General features: G+C 33.4%; 1 protein-coding gene across 1 annotated transcript; it reads right to left on the bottom strand.

The window, feature by feature from the left end:
* Positions 1-239: 239 nt before the first annotated feature.
* On the bottom strand, positions 240-23,538 carry LOC127842712 (G-protein coupled receptor dmsr-1-like). Its single transcript, XM_052372393.1, has 3 exons — positions 23,411-23,538; positions 13,939-14,075; positions 240-3,716 (listed from the first exon to the last, which is right to left on the bottom strand). The coding sequence occupies exon 3, from the start codon at positions 3,163-3,165 to the stop codon at positions 1,975-1,977; it is 1,191 nt and encodes a 396-aa protein (XP_052228353.1). The 5' UTR covers positions 3,166-3,716; positions 13,939-14,075; positions 23,411-23,538; the 3' UTR covers positions 240-1,974.
* Positions 23,539-23,901: the final 363 nt, after the last annotated feature.

The raw sequence follows: 23,901 nt of genomic DNA, 5'->3' as shown, positions 1-23,901 counted from the left end.
ATATGACGTTGTTGCTACTATGCTTCGCGTACAATGGGTATATACGTTTGATTTTGTAATGCGGTACAATTATTCATGTGAATTTTACCAAGGAGGCGATCTTAGTTGCGATTGCGTTAGTTCTTGTGTACGTGTGAAATTTAATGCATGTAAACAATACAATCGATTTATTATAAAACTGGCAAATACGTTAATTTTATTACTTTTATTGCTAAGTTTCTACAATATACCATTAAGACGACACATTTTCGGATTCACTGTATCTGTACAAATCGAACACAGCACAATATATGCAAGTAATTTCAAATACAATGTTTATACATGAAAACGACATAGATACATATGGTTAAACGGAAATATCGTATGATTGTTCAGTTTCACATAAACAATTGCTGCTTTAACAAAAACGGTTGTTCCATTTATATGCTATTCACATAAACTCAATATAAAAGCTATAATGTATAACATTGCGTGCACTGTATATGAACTTGACACTAGAAATAAAGTTTCTGACTCCAATCCAGGTATCATGTATTTTAAAATGCATACTCATTGATTTCAGTTTTAAAGCATAATTAAAAAGTGTAAATATTTAGAGTACCTCACAAACGTTTTGTTAGATTCTATTTGCTGTTCAGTACATACTTTGTTAATTTTTATATTAAAGAAATGTTAGTCGCGGAAGATAGAAAATAAGTAGAAGTATTAATGATGATTTAAATGTTATGTTCATGAATAACCTCTATTCGCATGCCCACTATCACTAATGGATAATCTCTTCAAAATGCACGATGTTTGGCGCGTGTTCGTTTCCCACTGACAACGTCTATCGATTATTTGCTTAGTGCTAAAATTAAAAAAATAATCATAAATTACTAGTTGTTACTATATAATCATGTTTGTATTATCAATTCGTGTCTTTTTAATTGGAAAATGAAGTGGATATGCCATTTTAACGACTGAATTACCATTATTGTTCAAATTGAAAAAAACACAATTACATTCAGAGATAATGATGATGATTGTTTGAATATTGACAAAAAGGAACGGATAGATTCAATGATTTTCATAATTTCATAACCTCGTACATTTAACATGAACAAACTGGGCATCATTTCAACCAGAAGCAGCACATCAACTACATAAGGATAGAATTATTACTATGTCGAAATATAATTCACATACATAGAATTGGCATGATTGTAAACACTGAAACGACGATTATTGAAAGGTGACAATAGTATGTTTGATTTGTAAATGAAACAAACTCAATACGTTATTTTGTGCTATGTTTTATCGAACTAAAGTAACACTTATCATGAAATAGTGCAAATCAAATTAAATGTACAAACATTAACTTATATATGTACATTGTTATTTTCACTCACTAAAAAAATAGTGATAATTTATCATTTAGACACAAACAATATAAATGTTGTTAAAATATGATGTCAACATGAATTCAACAATTCAACAAAGTGAGTTTGGTACATACATTGCAAATACATTTTAAACCCCAAATTATGACCAAAGAACATGCATATAAATGTACAAAAAATTAACACATGTTGTATCGGCCTAAATCAAACGTTTATTATGTTTTATACATAAGTGCATACACAGATAATATCTGTGTTTCGATATCAGAGTTTGAACATTTAAAAAGATTCTATAATAAACGTTATGCTGAAGAGGCCGAACAAAAATGTGCATACTAATATATGAGGACAGTTATTTTCAAGATGCCGTTTATATGTATGTTCAATTTGATATCGTATTAGCATTTGCTATTATGCTGAACTTATCGTGTGACCAAGTGCACATATATGCATCGTCATATATTAATATGTATTTATCTGACATTTTAATCCGATAATACAGTTCTCCATTATGTGAATGGAAATTTCGTAGCAGCTATTGATATAGTGTAATTCATTTTCTTCACGATTACCAATTAAATATCCAATTGCCATACTAAACCATTTGACCGAGCGATCCGTTAACCTGCTGCTTGGAAAGCCGTCGCATGGAGGCTCCATTGCGTTGTGTGATCAAAGTGTTATTTCTCCACTTTTCCCTTTCTTCGTCTAAAGTAAAACATTTACAAAACGTTACGATGAACGTATCTCTAAATTGCTTTGACATCGAACAATACAAAACAAAATTGACAGCGTTATTCAACAATGCAACAATATCAAAGATATCCCCAAGAGGATTATACACTTCATTATACAGCTCCGGCATGAAGATCATCAGCAACGTCATTATTCCTTGGGGCAGCTCAACTATCAAAAATAGAATTACAACTGCCAAGAGCATGCCCGTCGTGCGGTAGTGTTCGTGATGCTTCTCTACATCATCATTACGCATTCCTTGTGATTTAAGCTGAACGTGGTTATGATGCGCCTTCCGTAGACCTAGAATCAGCATTATTGTTAGAATTGTCAGAAGCACACATGGGACAAGCTTGATTAACATTGACTGAATCCAGTAATTCATATCGAATATGTGTATATAAAGCCCGTATTTACGTTGAGAAAACGTAAACACGGTCTCGTTTTCTCCAGTTACGGTGTTTGTAACATTAGTGAGTTCCCAGTAATTAGAAATATAGTTTGGTATACACAATAACACAGCACTGATGTATATTATAAAGATTACCATTTTCGCGTGCCTTGTACTGCAATACTTATTTGCTCGTGAATATAGGAAAATGTAAATAAACCGAAACGTGGCAAGCATTATCGTGAGCCAGATTGATATAGAATGCATACTTAAACTGAAATTTGCGTGAAACAGCAGATAACACATCCATCCATACGTCCTAGTGTGAAATATTGACGGCATTCCATCCTCTTTGAAAACGTAAAATTGAAGTGCAAACGTAACGTACTCAGCCATCGTACACAGATCCGCAACGGCCAGCCACATCAAAATTATGTTTGTAGACGTTCGCATGTGCTTTTTATTGAGCACCACAACATTAGCGATGTTCGCTAAAATACCAACCACGCACACAGCTGTGCTGAGATACCCGTGAATATGCGCGTAATTTAACTTAAAATCTTGAAGACGGTTGTAGGTCGCCACATCTATGTATTTTGGTGTTGACATGTCCAGTGCGGTGATATGTGTAGAGTTCGCACAAGAATCTAATTGCGACATCGTCGTTGGCTAAGCTGACTTTCTAATAAATACAAGTATGAACTTTGTCAGCGTAACCGCTTAATTTCAATATTCGACAAAAATGTTACTCGCAGATTCTAACCAAAAACGAAGACGTAACACTTACGCCATCCATCTTATACCCAGTTACGTCCGTTCACTATTTTTAATCTCTCTTGAATACCATGAATACCATCACGCCTTATAGCCTTTATCAATATTATTTACACGGTCCGGTAGGATAAAGCAAGAGCAGTCGGTACACGAATTAAACGTCATCAGTCGTATACATATATGATAATTACAGCAGAAATCCTTCACCTAATCAACAATCGCTCTATCTGTCCATTTCAGTAATGGTTGTCCGTCAACAGAACACCAGCTTGGATGGTTGTGATTATATTGATCTTCAATAGAGATGCTGACCGTTATTACAACAAAACGCCGGTTTTATCTTACGCGGTTTCTCTCGTTGCTGAACTATCTTTATCGATGGAGAAAACGTGTCACTCTGGAACGCATCCGTGTCTAATTGGCGTTAGAACTGAGAACTGAAACAAAGCAAAGGATCATATTTCAAGCCAGCACAGACATCTAATCAGTCAATACATAAAACTATAGAATATTGGTGTAACACCATTTTTAAAGACACGTTGTAAAGAACGATAAACTATGTTTATATTTTTCAAAACACATTTAAGTTTTTTTTTCAAATTTAGTAATGCAGTATAAGTTATTTGCGTTTGCGTTTTTCAGGTAAAACTGTCTGTTAGAATCAAGTCAATTTTTTCCAGTAAGAAGAGGTTTATTATTGTCTCTCCAGATACAAATGTCGTATGCATGTCATCGCGGAATATCAGTTGAATCCTTATGTCATTTCATTATTATGTAATGCAATTATTTTATTTGTGTCCATTTGTTTAGTCAGCAATCGATTTGTGTTTATGTAATTTGAAAACAATGAAACAATACATCACAGTTACGTTTGTTAAAATGATTTAAATATAACACATTACTTTCGCCGCTGATTTAATACATATTAAACTGTGCAATCTGTTCTAAATTGCCTTTAAAGTTTTATAATTGTTATAACAATTGTTACGTCATATTTCAAAGCAATGAGCATAATGTGCGTTCTCACATATGTAGCTGATTTAAAACGTATGCACGTACTATATTAAACAATTCATGCCAAATAAAATAAGTTGATACGGAAATCATTTTAATAGGAATAATACATGACAGAAGGTACCTATACATAGCATTTATTTTCGTTTCAAAATTGTATTGGCCTACGTTTCAAACGAAAGCTTAGGGCACTCATAAAACATTTGACACAAATATTGGCTAAATGGTGTCCTTTTGCAAAATTGTAAGAATAGATTATTTTGAGATATGTCTGTTTTGTGGAACTCTTTCCAGTTACAACGATTTGCATACAATAACATATATATATTTTATGCAGGCAAAATGCAAACTTCGCCAGGTAAGATGTGTTAACCATTATTATTTTGATCTGCTTTTGGTGCAAAGTTCGATTTCTCGAGTGGTGTTCTGTATTTATTACAACACGTGGATAATTCGGTGGTATATATTGCCATGTCCTTGGATGACATTGATTATCAGAAATATTTGTTTAAAAGAGTTTATCAGAAAGGAAACTAAAACATTCCCTTGAAGAAAGATTTGAAACATGTTGTAAAGAAACAATATATTTATACATGCGTATGCATACATCGTAAATATAATAATGAATGAGAAGTTAGGATTGGTTACTTACTTCATGTAATTGTATATACTGGTATTATAAGCAAGATCATTAAAATCTAATTGAAATATAATTGGTAAATGTTTGCTGATGTATTGCTTCGATTGACGCAGTGCTTGATTATAAATGGAATCATCGAGCACTGGATTTAAAATTTCTTAACCACCAGATATTCAAAAATAATATTGTATTATCATTGGGTGAAGAATATACTCACTTATGAACACATATATTACATATATTTTTTAATTCTTCAATTGAATTAACATCACCACGTGCGATGAACTGAGTTACATCACATGTTTAAATTCCTATAACGATCGAATTTACAAACTGATGTAAGATCGTGCAGTTTTCTTATCGACTTTCACACAGTCAGCGAATTACAAGTCATAAGTTATCAAACATAACAGTTTGCATCCGAATGTTCTTGGATCGAGGATTTATGATAACCTTAAACAAACAATTCATATTATAATTTATATTTGATTACTTATGATTGATAGCTTTTTGTTTAATAACAAAGAATTTCACAATGGCAAGGGTGAAATAAAGGTCCAAAGGCTCTGATACCACAAGGAACTGGTAATGTTGCATTATAGCCATATTAGGGAAGCTGCTAACCCACCTAAGCAGCTCTTTTCAACGGAACAGAAGCATTTTTGAACTCGGACAAGATATTGTAAGACCAAAAGGTCAGAGTAGGTTTTATCATTCGTATAAAACGCTACACTACAGAGCTCAAAATGCATATAGGCAAAATTGCCCGCCCCCTGTTAACTTTTTGAAACGACCAGAACAATTGATCTTTAGAAAAGTTCCCAGTTACTTTCATGATGATTGGGCAACACGTGTGACGTGTGGTGTCTTGCACATGTTTTACGATCGCCATTTTGGAAAACTGACACACAAGTCTTTTTACAACAGCACGGAAACATTTTCGGACTCGAATAAGTTATCAATAAAACGAATTTCATGAGAAAGTGTAATAATGATATTGAAACACAAGACTTCTTGCGTTTCGACAAGGTTTCACATCAGGTCTATACGAAAACGTTTGCAACACAAACTTTTTTTTATTGATTTTTAACACATTTTATTTACAGACATATAAAAGAATCATTACCGCCCTCTTTCTGCCGTTTTGTTTTATTATCGACAAAAAGTCATTTTAATAAATAATCTGAGCGATTAAACGGTTTGTCTTTTGTGAAGCCTCCACCTGCCCGTTCGGCTACTCATGCAGGCGAACGGATTCCGACAATACATTTTCATTCGTTGGTTGGCGTCGTTGCATTCATGGATGCTGTATTAAGCCGTTTGGTATGCTTTCCAACACGTGTACTTTGGAAACGGTACGCAAAGGAATCTCTTTGCGTTTGGTGGTAAAGTCTACCGTGCAATGTATTAAGTTGAAAGATGATCACCTGATCTAGTCTTGACAGATGATTGCAGCTTTCATCGGCTGTTAGAATCTAAACATGTGAGTAATGCTACTTTTAATGTTTCCAAAATGTATCTGTTCTCGAGTTGGTATTCTTAAACACCAAGCTCTGTCATTATGTCTGTCTTATCATTTTCATGTATGATCGTGTATACATCTGTGAAAATCTACTTAAGTGATCTTCTTACTGTTTAAGCCTCCCCCCCATTTTGTAGTGGATGAGTGTACGAAGCTTGTTCCAGGACACCGTCCAGAGTCGACGAAGCGGTTATTCATAGGTTGTATACAAATTGAGGTGAAGTCCTACTGAACCTTGGTGCACCGTCTTGAGGTTAGCATTTATTTTTACTCTTAACTAAATTTCCGCTAGCTTCCTTGTGAGGTTTAGGTCCGTTCTGGCGTTTGTCTCGTTTGCACTGTACGTGATTTTGCATACTCTATCATATATGACCCCAAGTAAGAATGTGTCGTCTTACTAGAATGATTGTAGAGAGTTAAAACAAAGGCGGCTTTCTACTTTAATTTGCTTAAAGCCAGTTACATTCTGTATGTTGGATAATCTTCTGGGAACCAGAGCACCAGATCATCTGCAAACATCTGCTTGTACGCTATTTGGTAGTTCTTGTTTGATGGCGTAATGAAGTGTATGACAGCGTAGGTGACAAAACTTCTCCCTGTCGGAGATTTTGTTGTTGGTGCCCTCTTTTCAACGCCATGTTGAAGCCAGTCCTATGGAGGTCCATGCCGATAGCAATAGTTATCTTTTGCACATGGAATGCGTTTTCTATCACCCGTGTAAGGAATTGTGTTAGAGCTTACATACTCTTGAATCTTTTTTAACCGTCTTGCTTTGGCGCTATGATGCTCTTTTCGCTAAGAACCACTGGAAGTGCTCTCGGGCAATTCGCTCCATCGTGTTGCAAATACATCTTAGCGGGCTGAGTATAATCGTTTTTATCATTGCTTTATGTGCGTTGTAAAGTTTGCGAGTTCTTTCTCTTTCTTCCTGTAGGGACCCTTTCTTAAATGCCCTTGGTACGATGGCATTCCTTTCTCGACGCATTTGTTTATGCAAATCGTTTTCGGCCGCCCTTCCTATTTTTGATTTCTTATATATGTATAACGTCATATCACCTACACATGTATCGAAGACATAAGTACCTGAATATATTATTCACCGACCAGCCTGCGTTTGCTTGAAATCGAATAATTTTCAAACTCTTAATTTTGGATGAATCCTAAGTGTTTGGATCTAACGATAATGTTGAGTGCATGCTTCACATACATGCATAATTAACAAACATTGATATATAACAGCGAGCACTTATTGTAAAATAAATCGTTAAGAGCAGGTTTATATCTGTGAAGTGGATATTCGTAGACCGGATAGTATCAGGCACCTTAAAGTTATTCAAAGATCACTTTCATGAAAAGTAATACAAAGTGACAATCGTGTAGTTGGAATGTATCACTTATTACTTTGTTCTTAAGAATGCACGTTATGGTATGACAGTGCTTTCGAAATACGTCGGACACGTCGGACATAAAACGTAGATTTTACATTAATGTACGGCGCAAATATTTTTACAGCGTTTTTTACAGCTTTGCAAAAGACAGTCTACGCGTTAAGCCATTTTTTAAATTATTTTCTATTGTGTTTTGATAAAAAGGAATTTTAGACGCATGTCGTGTCTTATGCGCAGGAGCGGCGATCGACCGTCTAAAATCGCAGCGTGCTGTTTGTCATATCTACAGTCTAATATCGCAGCGTGCTATTTGTCATACAATCTTCACTAATCTGTATATTTAGCTATGCTGCATTTTACAAGTGACACGAACGTTGAAATCAGGTCCCAGTCTGAACTAGTGTTATATCATTAAGAATACATGACGCTAGCTGAGCGATCACTATGCAAATGGCTACTTTTTCAAAGGGGATACTAAGCAAGCAAATCGCAAATAAACGAAACGTCGATTGAATAACTTAGATAAAACGGGTTTCAACAATTTTAAAGAAAGAGAATCATCAGTCATCGTTCGATAGGAAATGAAATACTGTGCATATAATACTTTAGCCGGAAATAAAACAAGTTTTTGTTTACATTATTCACACTCAAAATATGCATGTAAGAGATACTCTATATTCAAATACAATCACATTTATTACATAAATCGTATGCAGTTGGCAATTTAGAAATGCCTTTTGCATCTAATTATATGATCTTATATGAGCAGTAGCCCAGAACTATTAACCGTTACGGTTATATATACATGCTACTTTTATACAGCTAGATTTTGCAGTCTTTGTATAAGCATTGAGAAGATTTTATGCAAAATTCAATACCTTAAAAATGTATCCAAGAAATTCTTGCAAAAAGGCAGATGGCTTTGAACAAATTCAAGATGGCATGCTCTGAATAAAAAGTGTCCAAAATGGTCGGCTAAAGGACTTCTCAGACCCATTAACATGTTATAGATTGTGTGGTTTCCATTAGTAGTGCTTTCTTCAAAAAGATGTTTAACACAGTGTCCTATGCGTGTCACACGAATGATGGATCCATTTAGAGCGTGTGTGACAAAGCTGGAGTTTTGTTATCGTTTTTGTGCGAGCAGTTTGATGGTCCTGCAGGACAATTATTCACGTTTATGTTAAGCTTACAATAAAAACATGACTTGTATATGCCTTTTATACGGATTTAAAAGCATGATCCGTGGGAATATTGTTCAAAGTTACTTGAATCATTTTTGTCAGTTGCATATGTTTTTAAATGACCATTTAACATCACCTTCTTGTCCTATAACGCAATGGTCATAACTTAAATATTTGGTGTGTACTATTATCTAGTGGCCTAAGTTTGATCAAATCTTGTCTCTGAGGTCACAACTGGTTAAGATCAAGGCGTCACGTGATTAATTAAAACTTATGAAGTAAATAAAAAACTTCTTTTATGTTATTTGGTGTGTACCATCGTATGGTGGTTCTCTACTCGGTTTGTTTAAATACCAACTATTTTTTTTTATAAAAGCAGCAACTTACATGTATGCTCATTCATAATGTGCAAGGGCAAAGAAACCTGGCGTGATCTAGTTAAATATGATGTTATATCATAATCATTACTATGTGTACAAAAACTTAATTTGGTTTACAATTGTATGGTAAAACGTAACAAATCAATTTTGTTTGTTTGCAATTATGGGTCAAAAAAAGTATTTCGAAACTTTGGTATTCTATTAAAAGCAATGTTTTTGTGTGTTTAGAACAAACGCCAAATGTCTACATTTGAATATGTTTTGTATAATTGCTGATATGACAGAACTAAATATAAATGCATATGCATTTTGTGTTTGTATTAGGTTTATAAATAAGCAACGTCATACTGAGTTTTTTTAATTCTAGCAATAAATGGGAATACTCTTGAAACATTCATCGCTTCTCTGAATATCAATCCAAGCAACTTTACATATTACCTATCTATTGTATTATTTGCCCAAAGTATGCCGAAACCGATCGGCAAATAAATACCCACGTATCCATTTTAAATATTTATTCCCGCATTATGTAATATGTTCTTATCATAGTCAGTATACTCATACCAGAAATGTATACATTACCAACCTACAACTGACCTTAGCTTGCATTTCATATAAATATTAACGCACCTGTTGTTAATGGTTAAGATGACCCCGATAAGTATGTTTATATCAAATGATACTTGAAGTGTATGATGGATAAAATCAGCATGTTCACTTAATACGATAATGCATTTTAGAGGTAATCGATGTGAATGCAAGAACGTGAACACATATCGAGTCACTCCCGCATGAAACCTTTTAATGTATGTTTAACCAACTAGTTGCTGAGTTTCCAGTGTGTTATAGTTGTATTTATAATTTTATATTTCTGAATCAAATTTAACATTACAACACAAACTTACCACAAGGCCAAACACGATTTGTGAACAGTGTTAAATAACAGGCAAAATAAATAAGTCTTATCAATACATTACCTCGTAAATGAAGCCGCTATTATAATAAATTATGTCCTAGAAGGACTTTTCTCTTGACTATTTGAATATATTAGTTTTGAATATTGTAACTCATTTTTTAGTATTGATCAAAGGTTAAGGGAACATGTTCAAAACATTATATATTTTCTCAATACGAACGTGATTGACATACAAAATAAAGGAACATGGATATAAATTCATATTGAAAACATACAAGTAAATTTCTTGTCAATCTGTATACACAATACATATTTTCCTGGACGATGTCATTTAATACGTAATCAAATAATTGTGTGGTAACAAATAAAGTTTGCAGTTGCTGAATTACAAAAATATAACGTTTTTAATTGTCGGAGGTAGGTAGAACATATATGCTTAACTTCCTGTTTTGACAAAATTAATTATATTGAATATTTTATAACATTGATAATATTACTTAATGACACATTTAATACAAAGATATCAGCCCAATTAAAAGGGGAGGCGAGAAAAGTGATTCGCGGGCTCATCGCGAAGCTCGAGCGCGCGCGCGGCCTCTCGCGCGAGGCGCTCTTGCGCTCGCGGCGCGAGAGCGGCGCCGCGCGGCACCGGCACGAGCGCTCTCTCCTCGCCGCGCGCGCGAGCGCGCGCTGGCTCTCTCTCGCTCGCTCTCGTCCTCGCTCTCTCTCTCTTCTCTCTCTCTCTCTCTCTCTCTATATATATATATATAGAATATATATATATATATATATATATATATTATATATAATATATATATTACACACACATATATATATATATTTTATGTTTGATCATAAAGAATAAAACGCTAAAAAGTACATAATATGTGCTTATAAAACATACTACACAACCGGTTGTCAACGTTTTAGTCTCACTTTACAATTATTTTACAAAAAGTATACAATCATTTATTGATTAAAATGGGAAAAAATGGTATGTTTTAAACCAGTTTAAATTAGTATTGTGATATCGATGAGTAAGATACATAATAACTTGAGGCAAAATTGAGTAATTGATAATTCTTAATGTGTCAAATATTCTGTTCCGTGCATGATAAAATACACAAAGCGATCAACTGGAAATATCAATCATGAAACCATATAGCTTCTCTTTTGATTTTTGAAAATGTATCGTTAATGTTTTTCTTTCAATTCCCAATAACGTGGTACTGCCTAATGGTGATTGTAATGAAGTCCACATTAGCGACAGCGCTATTTCTCATTAGCGTTTAAATGACAGTAGCATTAATGCGTCATCTAGCAATTTTGGTGCAAGTGAATTAATGCCTTTTGCCTCGATAATTGACTTTAAAAGCTGTTTTGAGAGCGATTGTTTTTTTATTCTGTACGTATAATCACATAATTGAAGAAAACATTTTTTTCTCAACATGTATATATACAGTTACAGGGCGACATTACAATTTGATCAAGTTATTCACTTTTTCTTTTCTTGGTAATATAGATACGGATGCGAACAAAGTGAATAATTACATAACCGTCCAGAGCTGTCTTCGTTAGAGTCTGACGTAAGACAGCTTAGAACACTTAAGAGGAATATTAAATCAGCTTGTATGTGAAATATAACACCAATCAGTTCAAATCGCACATGGTGTAACCCATAAGGAGACCAATTAATTAGTGTGATAACAAATGGTAGTAGTATTATATCTTTATTTAAGTCTCATCAATATACATACATAGTGATTCCAATACAAATAATTACAAAATATCAAATGTTTATTGCCATTCCATATTGGAATGTTTAGAGACTATCACAGTAAAGAATTCCACTTTATATATACACATTACATACATTACGACTTATATCAATTCAACAAATAAATAACATAGACAGTTGGTATTTCAACACGCCGACAATGGTTTTTTTAGTTTTTTAAAGTGAGCATTACACCGCTTTTATTCGGGACGGCTCTATTTCATCGGTATAAAGTTGTTTTTTTGGGTAATGAAGTGAAATTATGCCGTTATATTCTGTATGATTATCTAAATACGTTATTTAGCATACGTTTCACAAAACAATTTATATGATAACAAAACTAGCGCATATGTACCGAATTTATCTTCGCTCATCCCTTCTTGATTAGTTAAGGAAATTGCTATTTATTTTATTTTCAGATAATACAAATTTAATTGTCAATAATGCATTTAACATGCTTGCATCTTGCGTCGAATGCACGGCGGTCATATGAAGTAATCTCGTAGAACATGCGATTTTAATACACTATTACGTTTGCTGTATCAATCAGTAAAACACGTATTATAAAAACGTGCACATACGGTCGATCTATGCATCAGGGAGTCTCGACTAAATTGAGCAAAACACAGACATACATCCACCCATAAGTCGACAAGGTAAGAAGGGCATGCCATCTTTCGCCAAGTAATCATGTGACTTTTGTACCAAAATTGTGTCTGACTCCATCTGTTCCATGTATGAATTCGAAACCATCATTTTGTCGCCAATCGATGCAGCTAAAATACCATCTTCGCGCTTTTTATAGCTTTGTTTATGTATTAATAAGAAGTTTATTTTTTTCACTTTATATCTTGAATTTGAACTGAAAAGAAGACAAGGTCGGCGCTCTATAACTAACACAATTCAGTAATATGTTTCCCGTAGAGCCGTTGTGTGCCGTCCTCAATGGTACGTTTGTTCTCTATTCAGGCGAATTCCGAGTATTGTTATGTAAATAGGAAGTATACTTGTTGTGTGCAGGATGTCCTCACGATGTGTTTCTAAGAATTACATATTCATCAACTAGCTCGATAGCGGTAATATCAGTTTCTGGCGTTCCGACGACTTTACACTCCGTTAAGAGTGCAAGGTCGTCGTTCGTAAAAAGAACCGTTTCAACAAATTTATTGATGCAAGCTGGACGAAAGGTCAATGCATCATGAATGTGACCGTTGATCTTAATACTCGTGCGTACCTTGTAATTGGACTTATTATTATTATTGGTATAACATTTCTGGAATATGAGTGCCAGTTTACTCAAAAGAGTAGGCACTACACAATGTGTTTTAAATTTTAAAACCGTATTAGCCTTGGCGTTATGTTTATGAAAAAATCCCTTACGTGTTTGCAGTTATCCATAACATTACAATACACATGCACCATCTTGATGTCTTTCTGAGGTTATATACATATTCTGTAGACTTAGGATCTCATGGAAATGAGCTGCATTTTAAGTAGTAATTGTGGGTTTTAAAGTGTTCTGTTTCCAAGATCATGTCAGCATCGCTGGCGATATAATGAAACAAATATCTTAATGTCATCGGTTCAACTATCGGATTCATAAGTAATCCCAAATACAACACAGCAATTTATTGCAGTTGTAATTAATGTTCATCACTTCAATCAATTGTTATCTAATATCCAATACCAGTTTTTTTTGTATAAATGTAAGTTTATTTTGTTGAATGAGCGGCCGATTGATAAATTGTTTTTTTGTGTGTGATGCACTTTTTGTAAAACGAATTGCGTTTATATCTTGATTTTCATTTTAAAAAATAACACTGGGAAATTTGACATACCGCTTATTCCTGTTATATAACGTCCCTCCTGCCGTGTCTCAGAAAGGCGTCCATGTACATGAGAATGCTTTCTTAACTGATGTGGAATAACTTGTCGTTCTTGAACGCGTGTGTCCTCTTAGAGTTCAAAATAAGATCTGAAACAAAACACATGTTTGCATAATACCAAGACACTGTGTAAAATGACACCCAAGCACACATAGCACAATTTTATAGACGTTTGTGGACGTGACAGCGTCACCTAACATACATTATTGATACGTATGAAAAGTGAGATTAGACAACAACGGAATAGCGCATATACACTGGTCACTGAAGGCATCATAATTTCACAGAATTGCGTTGTTATTAGGTTTCATCTGCAACTGAAAACAAGAAACAAATGTAATTAAACATACAGATGTTGTACTTTGCCCATTGTTAATGATACATAATAAGGTTACTGTTAATGAAACAAGTGCAAACATTCTATTTGCAAAGTCAAAAAAAGAAAAATATACGTGTTAAGTATGTATTAACTCATCACGTTGTTCCACCGAAAAATAATAGCCAATTTTCTAAAGCACATATGTTACATCTGTTTGCTTGTTTTTTTCCGACTTTCGGGTTATATTATTTCAAAGAACAAGATAATTTGTTCCATGAAGACGACTTCAATTATTAATGAAAACATATATTTGATGTGTGTGCCGCATGAATACCATTGACCGATGTATGGTATGGCTTGATATAATTGTATTCCTGTAGTTTGTATTATTCAATTATGCGATTATTCATTGGCTTACTCTGTTTTCTGTTCCCAATCGAAATCTTCTGAGTGTTATTGCTGTTATATCAATAGCTTAAACCCTAGTTGCTCAGGAAAACATGATGAGAGCAATAAACAATTGAGAGAGGATGAAGTTAATAGATTGCCTAAACAAATTTCTAAATAAAGTTCTTACCAAAATGGCTGTACACAAGTTTTTAATCAAGGGATGAGTTGAACAATATTTATACAAGACAAGTTCATACATTCTCAGCATTGTGGCTTTTGAAAAGGTTGACTGTCTTGCATTTTTACATTTGAATATCGTAACAAATACTCCAATATACATTTATTTGGTAATATAACGCCGACTTTTTTCAACATTGTACAAGCCTTTATTACACATATTAATTATATTTCAATGTCAGCGATTTTTAAGCACAATGAGGTAGTCGTGGTGAACGGCACACATTTCGAACAATCGGAAACATTTTCGTCGTTGAATCAGTAAAGTTTTGACGCATATGAAAATATATTTGAAACTGTAAAGTCTGAAGAAATATAGGAATTCCGCTAATATATTTCACAGCTGCCGTATGTCAGATGTAAGTAACAGAACACAGTAAGATTACCTTATCGATTTACTTTACATTTCTGTAAAAAATCACCTCTCTCACATAGAAATAAGAATAATTGTTGCTATACGTATTTGAGGAAAAACAAAGAAAATCTTATATATTTATAGTTTTACACAACAACTGTTATATTTTAGTTGTATCAACTACATATGTCTGCAAAATTATAACAAGGAAACGGAACAACAGGAACGACCGCATGTTAAATTATTACAAACAAATGCAATCTTGTATTACCAACTACGATTGCTAAATATTGGAACACCGTAACACAATCCGCTTCATGGTTGTTAAAAAAAAATACAACTCCAACACAATAAGTCAACCAGTCATACTTTTGCCCACTATTGTAATATTATGAAAGCTTGTCTGATGGCGTGCTTTCTCTTCCGGTCGCCTACACATCAATTAACTGCTGTCGGACCCTGACAGTGCAATGGTAATCAGACAAGATTGTCAAAGGAAGAAATAAATCAACATTTCCGATATCCGCAGAACAGCCTCATACATGGGCAAATCTAATCCCCTCGCTCTTTCGTAAGGAAACATACAAGTTCGGATTAAATGCTGACCCAAATAATGTGTGTTCGGTTCACTAGTATTAATGTTTTAAGTCAAATCGGCTGTTAAACTCCTGGATGAATTCACGATAAAGAAACATATGTTTTTGGAAAGACACCAGGCCTTTAACATGTACTTTCGTTTTAAGCTAATATCGTTCAATTTCTGATGTGAAATATTGATTCAATAAACATGTGCTGCAGAGCATATTTAACCGTGTTCTTCTAATTTGCATCAACAAGAATGCCAGGCTTATAATATTAAGTTAACTCATAATATCGGCGTAATCAAAATAAATTTAAGGAAATAATATTACTCATATATAGTAATCGTCGTGAATCGCTTTTGGGGTTGGAAAGTTAATGACACTAATGTTAATTTAAGTCAAATAGAAAAACACAGAAATGTTCAATTGCAGTACAATAGACACACGATTAGATAATGATGAACTATAACAATATTTGAGTGGAGAAAAACGTACACACATGGTATTTAAAACTCATTTTGGAAATCGTATTTTACAAGAATTTACACTTAAATGCCAGCGATTTTTTTATCACTTATGTTATTCAATTTGTGTTTTATGGATAAATAATGCATCGATTTTTAAATTTATATCTCTCGCACTAGAATTCGTACGCACATACATATACCATTACTTTATTGATTGCAAACAACTAAATATAAATAAATGAATATAGAAAATAATACGGTAGAGTAAGACGTTAAACACAGGTTTACGCAAAAATGTGTGGGCTTTGAACATAAACAATTAGTTCCTTCCAAAATATCGCTTTTCCTATCGCATTTAACACAACCATGCACACGCAATTAAGTGATCATAGAATTGAGCTACAAGCGAATTCGAAGTTTATATGTGATATACTTGTTTAAATAAAAAACTAGTCTAGTCATGTATATTAATTATTACATTTTTGTAAAGAAATAATTCTTCATATTGAGTGGACAGCAAGCAATCTTATTTTTAAAACATAACTTAGAATGAAAATGCCATGTAGATTGAAACTAATATATATCATAAACAACAATGTATGGATTAAAACATCATGCACACTGCATTTCTTTATAGGTCAATAGTAGTTTTCAGAGCAGATATGTCGTACAAACGTGCAGAGCAGCAATACCAGGCTAATTTGCAGAAAACAAATAAATCACTGATGAGTGTAAACGTCATTACTTCAATATCCGTATTGATTGTGTATTGGTATGGTTTGAAGGCATGTATAAATGACTAGAGTGCGGCCATAATCCCACAACATGTTCGTAATTCCTTCTAAACAGTGAGGATTCATGTCTTTTCATCTTTTCCATACATATTACAAATCGATTTCAACTCCTATTAAGTCTAACAGGTTTCATCATACGTTTATTTGCATGTTGACTTCAGTCATTATTTATTCTTAACAGTTACCTAACACCAATTGATCACATGCAATTTTTAGACTCGTCAATACTCACTTTAAAAGCAGCGCAATTGTATATGCTATGATAGGACCACATTTTATTTGAAAGATCTGTTAAATTGTTTATATAACAATTGTAGTTGAAAGCATTATAGTTAAGTATTCATTCAGGAATTGGCGTGAGCTTCGCAACACACATTTACTGATGTCCTGCTCGGGATTCCCGTTGTATGCAACATCCACGTTAGGTAACACATATAATCGCAAACAACAAATGATGAAAGACTATGTATTTCAAAATGTATATTCGACAGTAGTATATTTCCGCATTTTCACATAAGACTTGCTATTTGAATATGTCGAAAAGTGACCTTTCTTTAATAAGTGATCAAGTCCGGTTCATACGGTTTTGAACACTTATTTTTGTTTGCAAACACAATTGGAAATGTCAAGTAGTATGCTTTAACTTCAATGCAATAACAAATGGTATTCTTTTGTTCTTTACGCAGCTTTTGTTGCGGGTACCCGTTGTTAACTTTCGTCCAATGTTCTAGTGTAATGTTTCAATCGTCGCCTCGAGTCAAATATCCTTGCATTGAATCATATAAGGGAATTACAGAATGTCGCGAGATAGATTGATAGATTAGTGTAAGTATTATATTGGCGGTTTTGTTAAACAATATCGCAATATTAAAAAGAACTTTTATTTGACTATGCAATCTGTGTTTTGATGCAAATAAATTGTGTTTGAATCGATAAGATGCCTGATGGCTGACATCTGTGCTTCACGTGGACTTGCAAAAATGGGAGACTTTATTGCGGCTGTTTACGCCAACAGTGTGGTTACACATTGATATAATTGTATACTTAATTTCGCGGAATTCCATTGGCATTTCAAAAACAAATATATCAAGCTATACTGTAGTGTTACTTCAACTATCAAATGTCGAATTAAAAATTAAATCAAAAGTGTGTGATTTGATTGTATATATAATCAACTAAAGATCATAATGTATATTAAGGAAGTTCGATCTTTCACATCGTCAGCCTCGTTTTTGAGTCAGTTTATCAAGGGGGATCGCTCATATAAAACTCGGTATTGTTAATTTTAAGTGTCTTCAAAAATTTAAGATCTATTTAATTACGTTTTTTCTCCGTTAGTTTGAACAAGTTTATACGTGGTGTTAAAGCAGAGTTAAGGTACTCAAAATGCCGCCTGCTGTGCTAAGCCAATTATGCAAATCAAGATATTAATTAACATAATAAATTTTGTTTGCGTATTACGCATTAGATAAACTTTAAGATATAGATATATTATTACATGCATCTGACACAATGAAACAAACTGTAGCTTTCTGCCAGTGCATCTAATTTTAAATGTCATAGTACATTATAATTGCGTTTTTTGTAAGTTTCTTCATAACGAAAATTCAGTCGAGCGGAAAGTGTGCTCAAAGATGATTAGGAATATAGTCTAAATATATGGACACTCTGGTAACCGATGCTAAAATTCTCAACATTAAAATAGTATAATGATAAAAGCAGACGTTGATACATAATTAATATTTATAAGACAAGTTTATCAGCGAGTTTAAATAAATATTATAACCTCAATCATCAAGACAATTCTGAATATCCATCGCAATATGGCGCCACTGCAATGTGAATAATTGTCAATGGCGAGTTAAATAATTAAAGTGCTCCATCAACGTCCATTCGGATCATTGGTTGTCAAACTTGACAAACCTGTCGGTTTTTTAATTACACAGTTAAGGAAACTATTTTCAAAGTCCGATTAGTAATAAAAGAATGAGCCTGGTGCTGTTTTGTGTTCGAATCATAATAACTCATGATGCGGTAACATTTATTATTCTAATATTGTTCAATCTCGCTACAATCTACTCAATCTGTTTACTCTGTATCCTCTTCTCAATACAATGATGTATTGCATGTACCGTTTTGCACTGCTGATATTGAGTTATTCGTAAATGATTACGCTACATTAGTACCATTTTTACCGATTTATTCGAATTTAAACATAACTCTTCAGAATTGTCATCGAAACCGATTAATAAAGAGAGCCGGTAACGAGCAAGATAAATAATAAACCAGCGTTTGTGTCAAATATAGCACTTATTGCACAGGGCACCAATCTTTCTGTGGCACTGTGTACTATTCAATTATTTACTCGGGTATGTTAAAACGAATACAACAACAACAACAACAATATAATAGTTTTACGAAGGGGCATTTTAAAGTAAATAACTAAAAAACATTTTTAAATGCTTATTTCTACAACGTGACACCATTTTTGTAAGCTTATTTACAATTCGATATGAGCATGAACAAATTTCGTTGATAAATTAATATTTTACAATTATGTAGGGCCGTGTCATGTTTTATTTGTTACTTATGTGTATTGTAGTGCTGTGTCTTTGATGTTTGTAATATAGTAGATTGTTTGGTTATGCGACATTAAGAAAGGTGCTCATTATGTTATACTATCGTTTTGACCTTGTTGTTTAACGCGAAGTTTTAATTCCTTTAAGAGCACGTTATAATTTGGAATTAATATAGACGTTTCATGTCAAAACACCTAAAGTTACTAAGCAGATTGTACATATGTACCACATTTAAAATCCGGCGATTAGACTTCACTTACGTTTGTTCTTGACAATGAAGCAATGTAAGCATGTTCATGTAGTGCGTCACGGAAATTCTTAATATAGTTATCCTTGTATAGGAAGCAACAAGCTAGATTCGTATAGTTGTTCAGCATTCGCATTAATCGGAAGTAAATTAAATGTTGTTTTATTAGATTTGTTTCATATTATGAACTATTTCTCAAGCAAAGTAAGCACTCTAATTATCTGAATTGAAACTGTTAATGAAATGTATAATTTAATCGATCGAAAGCAAAAAAGTTATTAAAAATCATTCCCGAATATTTGCAAAGCATGTGCGAGATATAAATCTGCACTTCATAGCGGATTGTATTGTGAGGCATTGACGCGTTTTATGCTGATATCTGATATAAAGTAATGTCTTCACTTACAACGGGGCGCAGCACGATGAACTGTTTAAGAGCAGTGTTAAACACTAATAAAAACTAATTAATTATATGTATAAAGCAATTTACTATCGATTCAACGTTAGAATGGGCATTAAATATATACTTTTGGGTCTAAAGACAAGACGTGTGGAAAGCTGTTATAAACTTATTGTTTGTATTACAAAATTTAGATATTGGTATTATATAAATAACTCTTGAGACATCGTGAGTTTACATTTCAAATTGTTAAGATATTTGTCTTTTATTTTCGTTTCTCTAGAAAATGTGTTCAATAAGATGTTAATAATCCTTTAATCTTAAGGACCAGACAGATGTATGTGTTCAAACGTGTGCATGCATACTTTAATAGTACAAAATAATAGACACTACGTGTATAATTATAAACTACATACAACCAAGGACTTATTAAATATTATCAATAACTTAGGATTTGCAACAGGCATCGTCGGTGGAAATTAACTTTAATGAAATCCTTTCGAGACAATATACAATATGTGGTACTTTAACTAAGTGTAACACCTTATATTTCTCGATCAAATCACTTAGTCCTGGCATGTTAAGCAGGTGGCATGTGTTCTATACCCTAGAACGTTTAATTGTTAATGACATAATTGTGTGAACCGTTTAAGGTAAGTTCATATGAACAGCATGTGCGCCAAATGAATAAGAAGTACGGCATTTAACATTTAAACTAGATATAAACAGCAATAACGTTTTGCATTGTTACAGTTACTATCATCATCCATTGTTCTTTTGCAAGATTACTACTTTCATGAATTGTTTTATTCTAGCAATTTCACACAATATACAGTATGGGATCACGTGTATTTACCTGTGTTGTCAATATTCATTCCTTATTGAAATTACCGATGTTTAAATTCAACAAGTATCAACGCAAAATGATTGATAGGACAGACATGAAACGTTATTCATTGGCGATAGATAGCCATGTATGTTAGCGTTGTTGTAATAACAAATAATGTTGTGAAAAAAACCCTTGAACTTTAGTTTCTTTGTTGTTAAAAGTTAATAAATAGAAACACAAGTATGCTCGAAGAGTAGCCTTATTAGAATCAGCATATTAACTTAATACAAAAACGAATTTGAAAAGTTGCTCGAAATTTATAGAATATTCGAAAACAAATAGTAGCCAAATGAAACCGTTTGCCGTTATTAACTCACACTTTGCTGGCTTTCCAGTGTGTGCGCCATTTACGATTTGTGCAAAATACATTCCTTACAGTTTTGCAAAATGATTACATATGTTTATATATTTCCATAGCTCTATAAATGGACGTTTGCTTCGTTAATTAGGTGACTTGTGCTCTACTTAATGACATATAATCTCTTACTCGAATGTGTATAAGAGCCTTCTATATTAATAAAAGGAAATTGCATAGCTCAACATTATTGGCATGAAACTAATGAAATCAATTTTCATAATCTCAACGCTTTATTTGTTTCAGATATCTGCATTCGACTTTGTTCGTGCGAGTTTTGTACGAGTTTAACGAGGCTTAACGCGTATACTTAGTGCGGAACGTTAAAATAGATTGATATCGCTCCCAGTGCGGAAACGATTCGAACTATATTTAATATCGTGGCGGTATTTTTATTTATCTTACCTGATACAGAATACTTAAAGTTAAATTAAGCATTAATATATTATCAGTAATATTAAAATGAAATTAATAAAAAATAATATTAAGATAAAATTTTCTAATTACATTACCAGAGGGGGTTATCACGTGATAGTCAAGATGGCGACGCCCATACCGTGACAGTTATTTTACGCCGTTTTGAACACTCTATTACTTCTGTTTATTTTTTAAATGACCCTCACTTTCCAGCCATATCAGTTAAACGGTGATAAGCGTTTATTTCGTATTTAAATTCGCTTTATATCTCGACTTTACTCTCCGCAAATTTTCTTAGTGGAGCCCTAATTAGGTCATCCCGCTAAGAAATTTTGCACCGAGTAAAGTCGAAATATAGAGCGAATATTACCATGAAATAAAGCCAGTAACTTTCTTCCTAACATGGCTGGAAAGTGAGCGGAATAAAAAATAATAACACAAGTAAAAAAGGGTATAAACCGACGAAAAATACCTGCCTCGGCATGGGCGTCGCCATCTTGTTTGTCACGTGATTACCCCCTCTGATTACCATCAGTAACGTTGTCGTCATTCACTTTCAAAGAATTAAATACACATACGAATACAGTATGCATCCGCTTGTAAGATTATGTAGCTTAAAGCTGTAGAAAACATGTTTATTAATATGATGTATTTTTTTATGTTAATTACCCCACTGATAATGCTACATAACATATAGTCCATTACTAAGATTATCATAGATTAGTGCTAATAACGCCCCAGGCAAATACTCGTGTCTTCATTTCAATAATAAGATCAATATTAGCTAAACTAATTAAGAATATCATTGTTCCTTCCTTCTCAAGAGTCCAGTTATTACGTTTATGATATAGGAAGAATGGTACTCGATAAGATACAGTCGTTGTTAGTCTTTTTACTGAACTCGCGCGGTGAGATTACATGGTGGTAAAATTTATAGTTGGCTGTGCCCTCGCCCTTTATTAATTTACTGAACTTGAATCACACCGTACTGGGTAGTTATGCAGCCGTGTAACTCATAATACTCATGGAAATAAGATGCAATTTAAGTAATGTTTGTGAGTTTTAAAGTGTTTTGTTCCAATATCAAGTCAGCATCACTTGCGATATCATAAAGCGTATATCTTGATGTCATTGGTTTAACTATCTGATTCATTAGTAATCTCTACAAATACAACACACCATTTTATTGCAGTTGTAATGAATGTTCATCACTTTAATCAATTGATATTTAATATTCAATACCAGTATTTTTTATTAATATAAGTTTATTTTGTTGAATGAGTGGCCGATTGATCAACTGTTGTTTTGCATGTGTTGCACGTTTTGTAAAACTAATTACGTTCATATCTTGATTTTTATATAAAATAACATTTGAGCTGGGAAAGTTGACAAACCGTTTATTTCTGTTCCAAAAGGTCCCTCCTGCGGTGTCTTAGAAAGAAGTCAATGTACACGAGAATGCTTTCTTAACTGATGTGGAATAACTTGTCGTTCTAGAACACGCGTGCCCTCTTAGAGTTCAAAATTAGATCTGAAACGAAACACATGTTTGCATAATACCGAGACACTGTGTAAAATGGCAACAAAGCACACATAGTACAATTTGATAATATATATGTTGACCCGACAGCGTCAACTAACATAAATATTAATACGTTTGAAAAGTGAGAGTAAACAACAACGGAATAGCGCATATACACTGGCACTGAAGACATTACAATTTAACAGAATTGCGTTGTTATAAGATTTCACCTGCAACTGAAAACAAGAAGTCAATGTAATTCAACAAAGAGACGTTGTACCTGCCCATTTTTAATGATACATAATAAGGTTACTTAAATTAAAAAGTGAAAAAACTCACTTGGAAAGGAAAAATAAACGTGTT

Source organism: Dreissena polymorpha, chromosome 8 (assembly GCF_020536995.1).
Source record: "Dreissena polymorpha isolate Duluth1 chromosome 8, UMN_Dpol_1.0, whole genome shotgun sequence".
Classification (NCBI taxonomy): domain Eukaryota; kingdom Metazoa; phylum Mollusca; class Bivalvia; order Myida; family Dreissenidae; genus Dreissena; species Dreissena polymorpha.
This window is presented reverse-complemented; position numbering and strand designations above follow the sequence as displayed.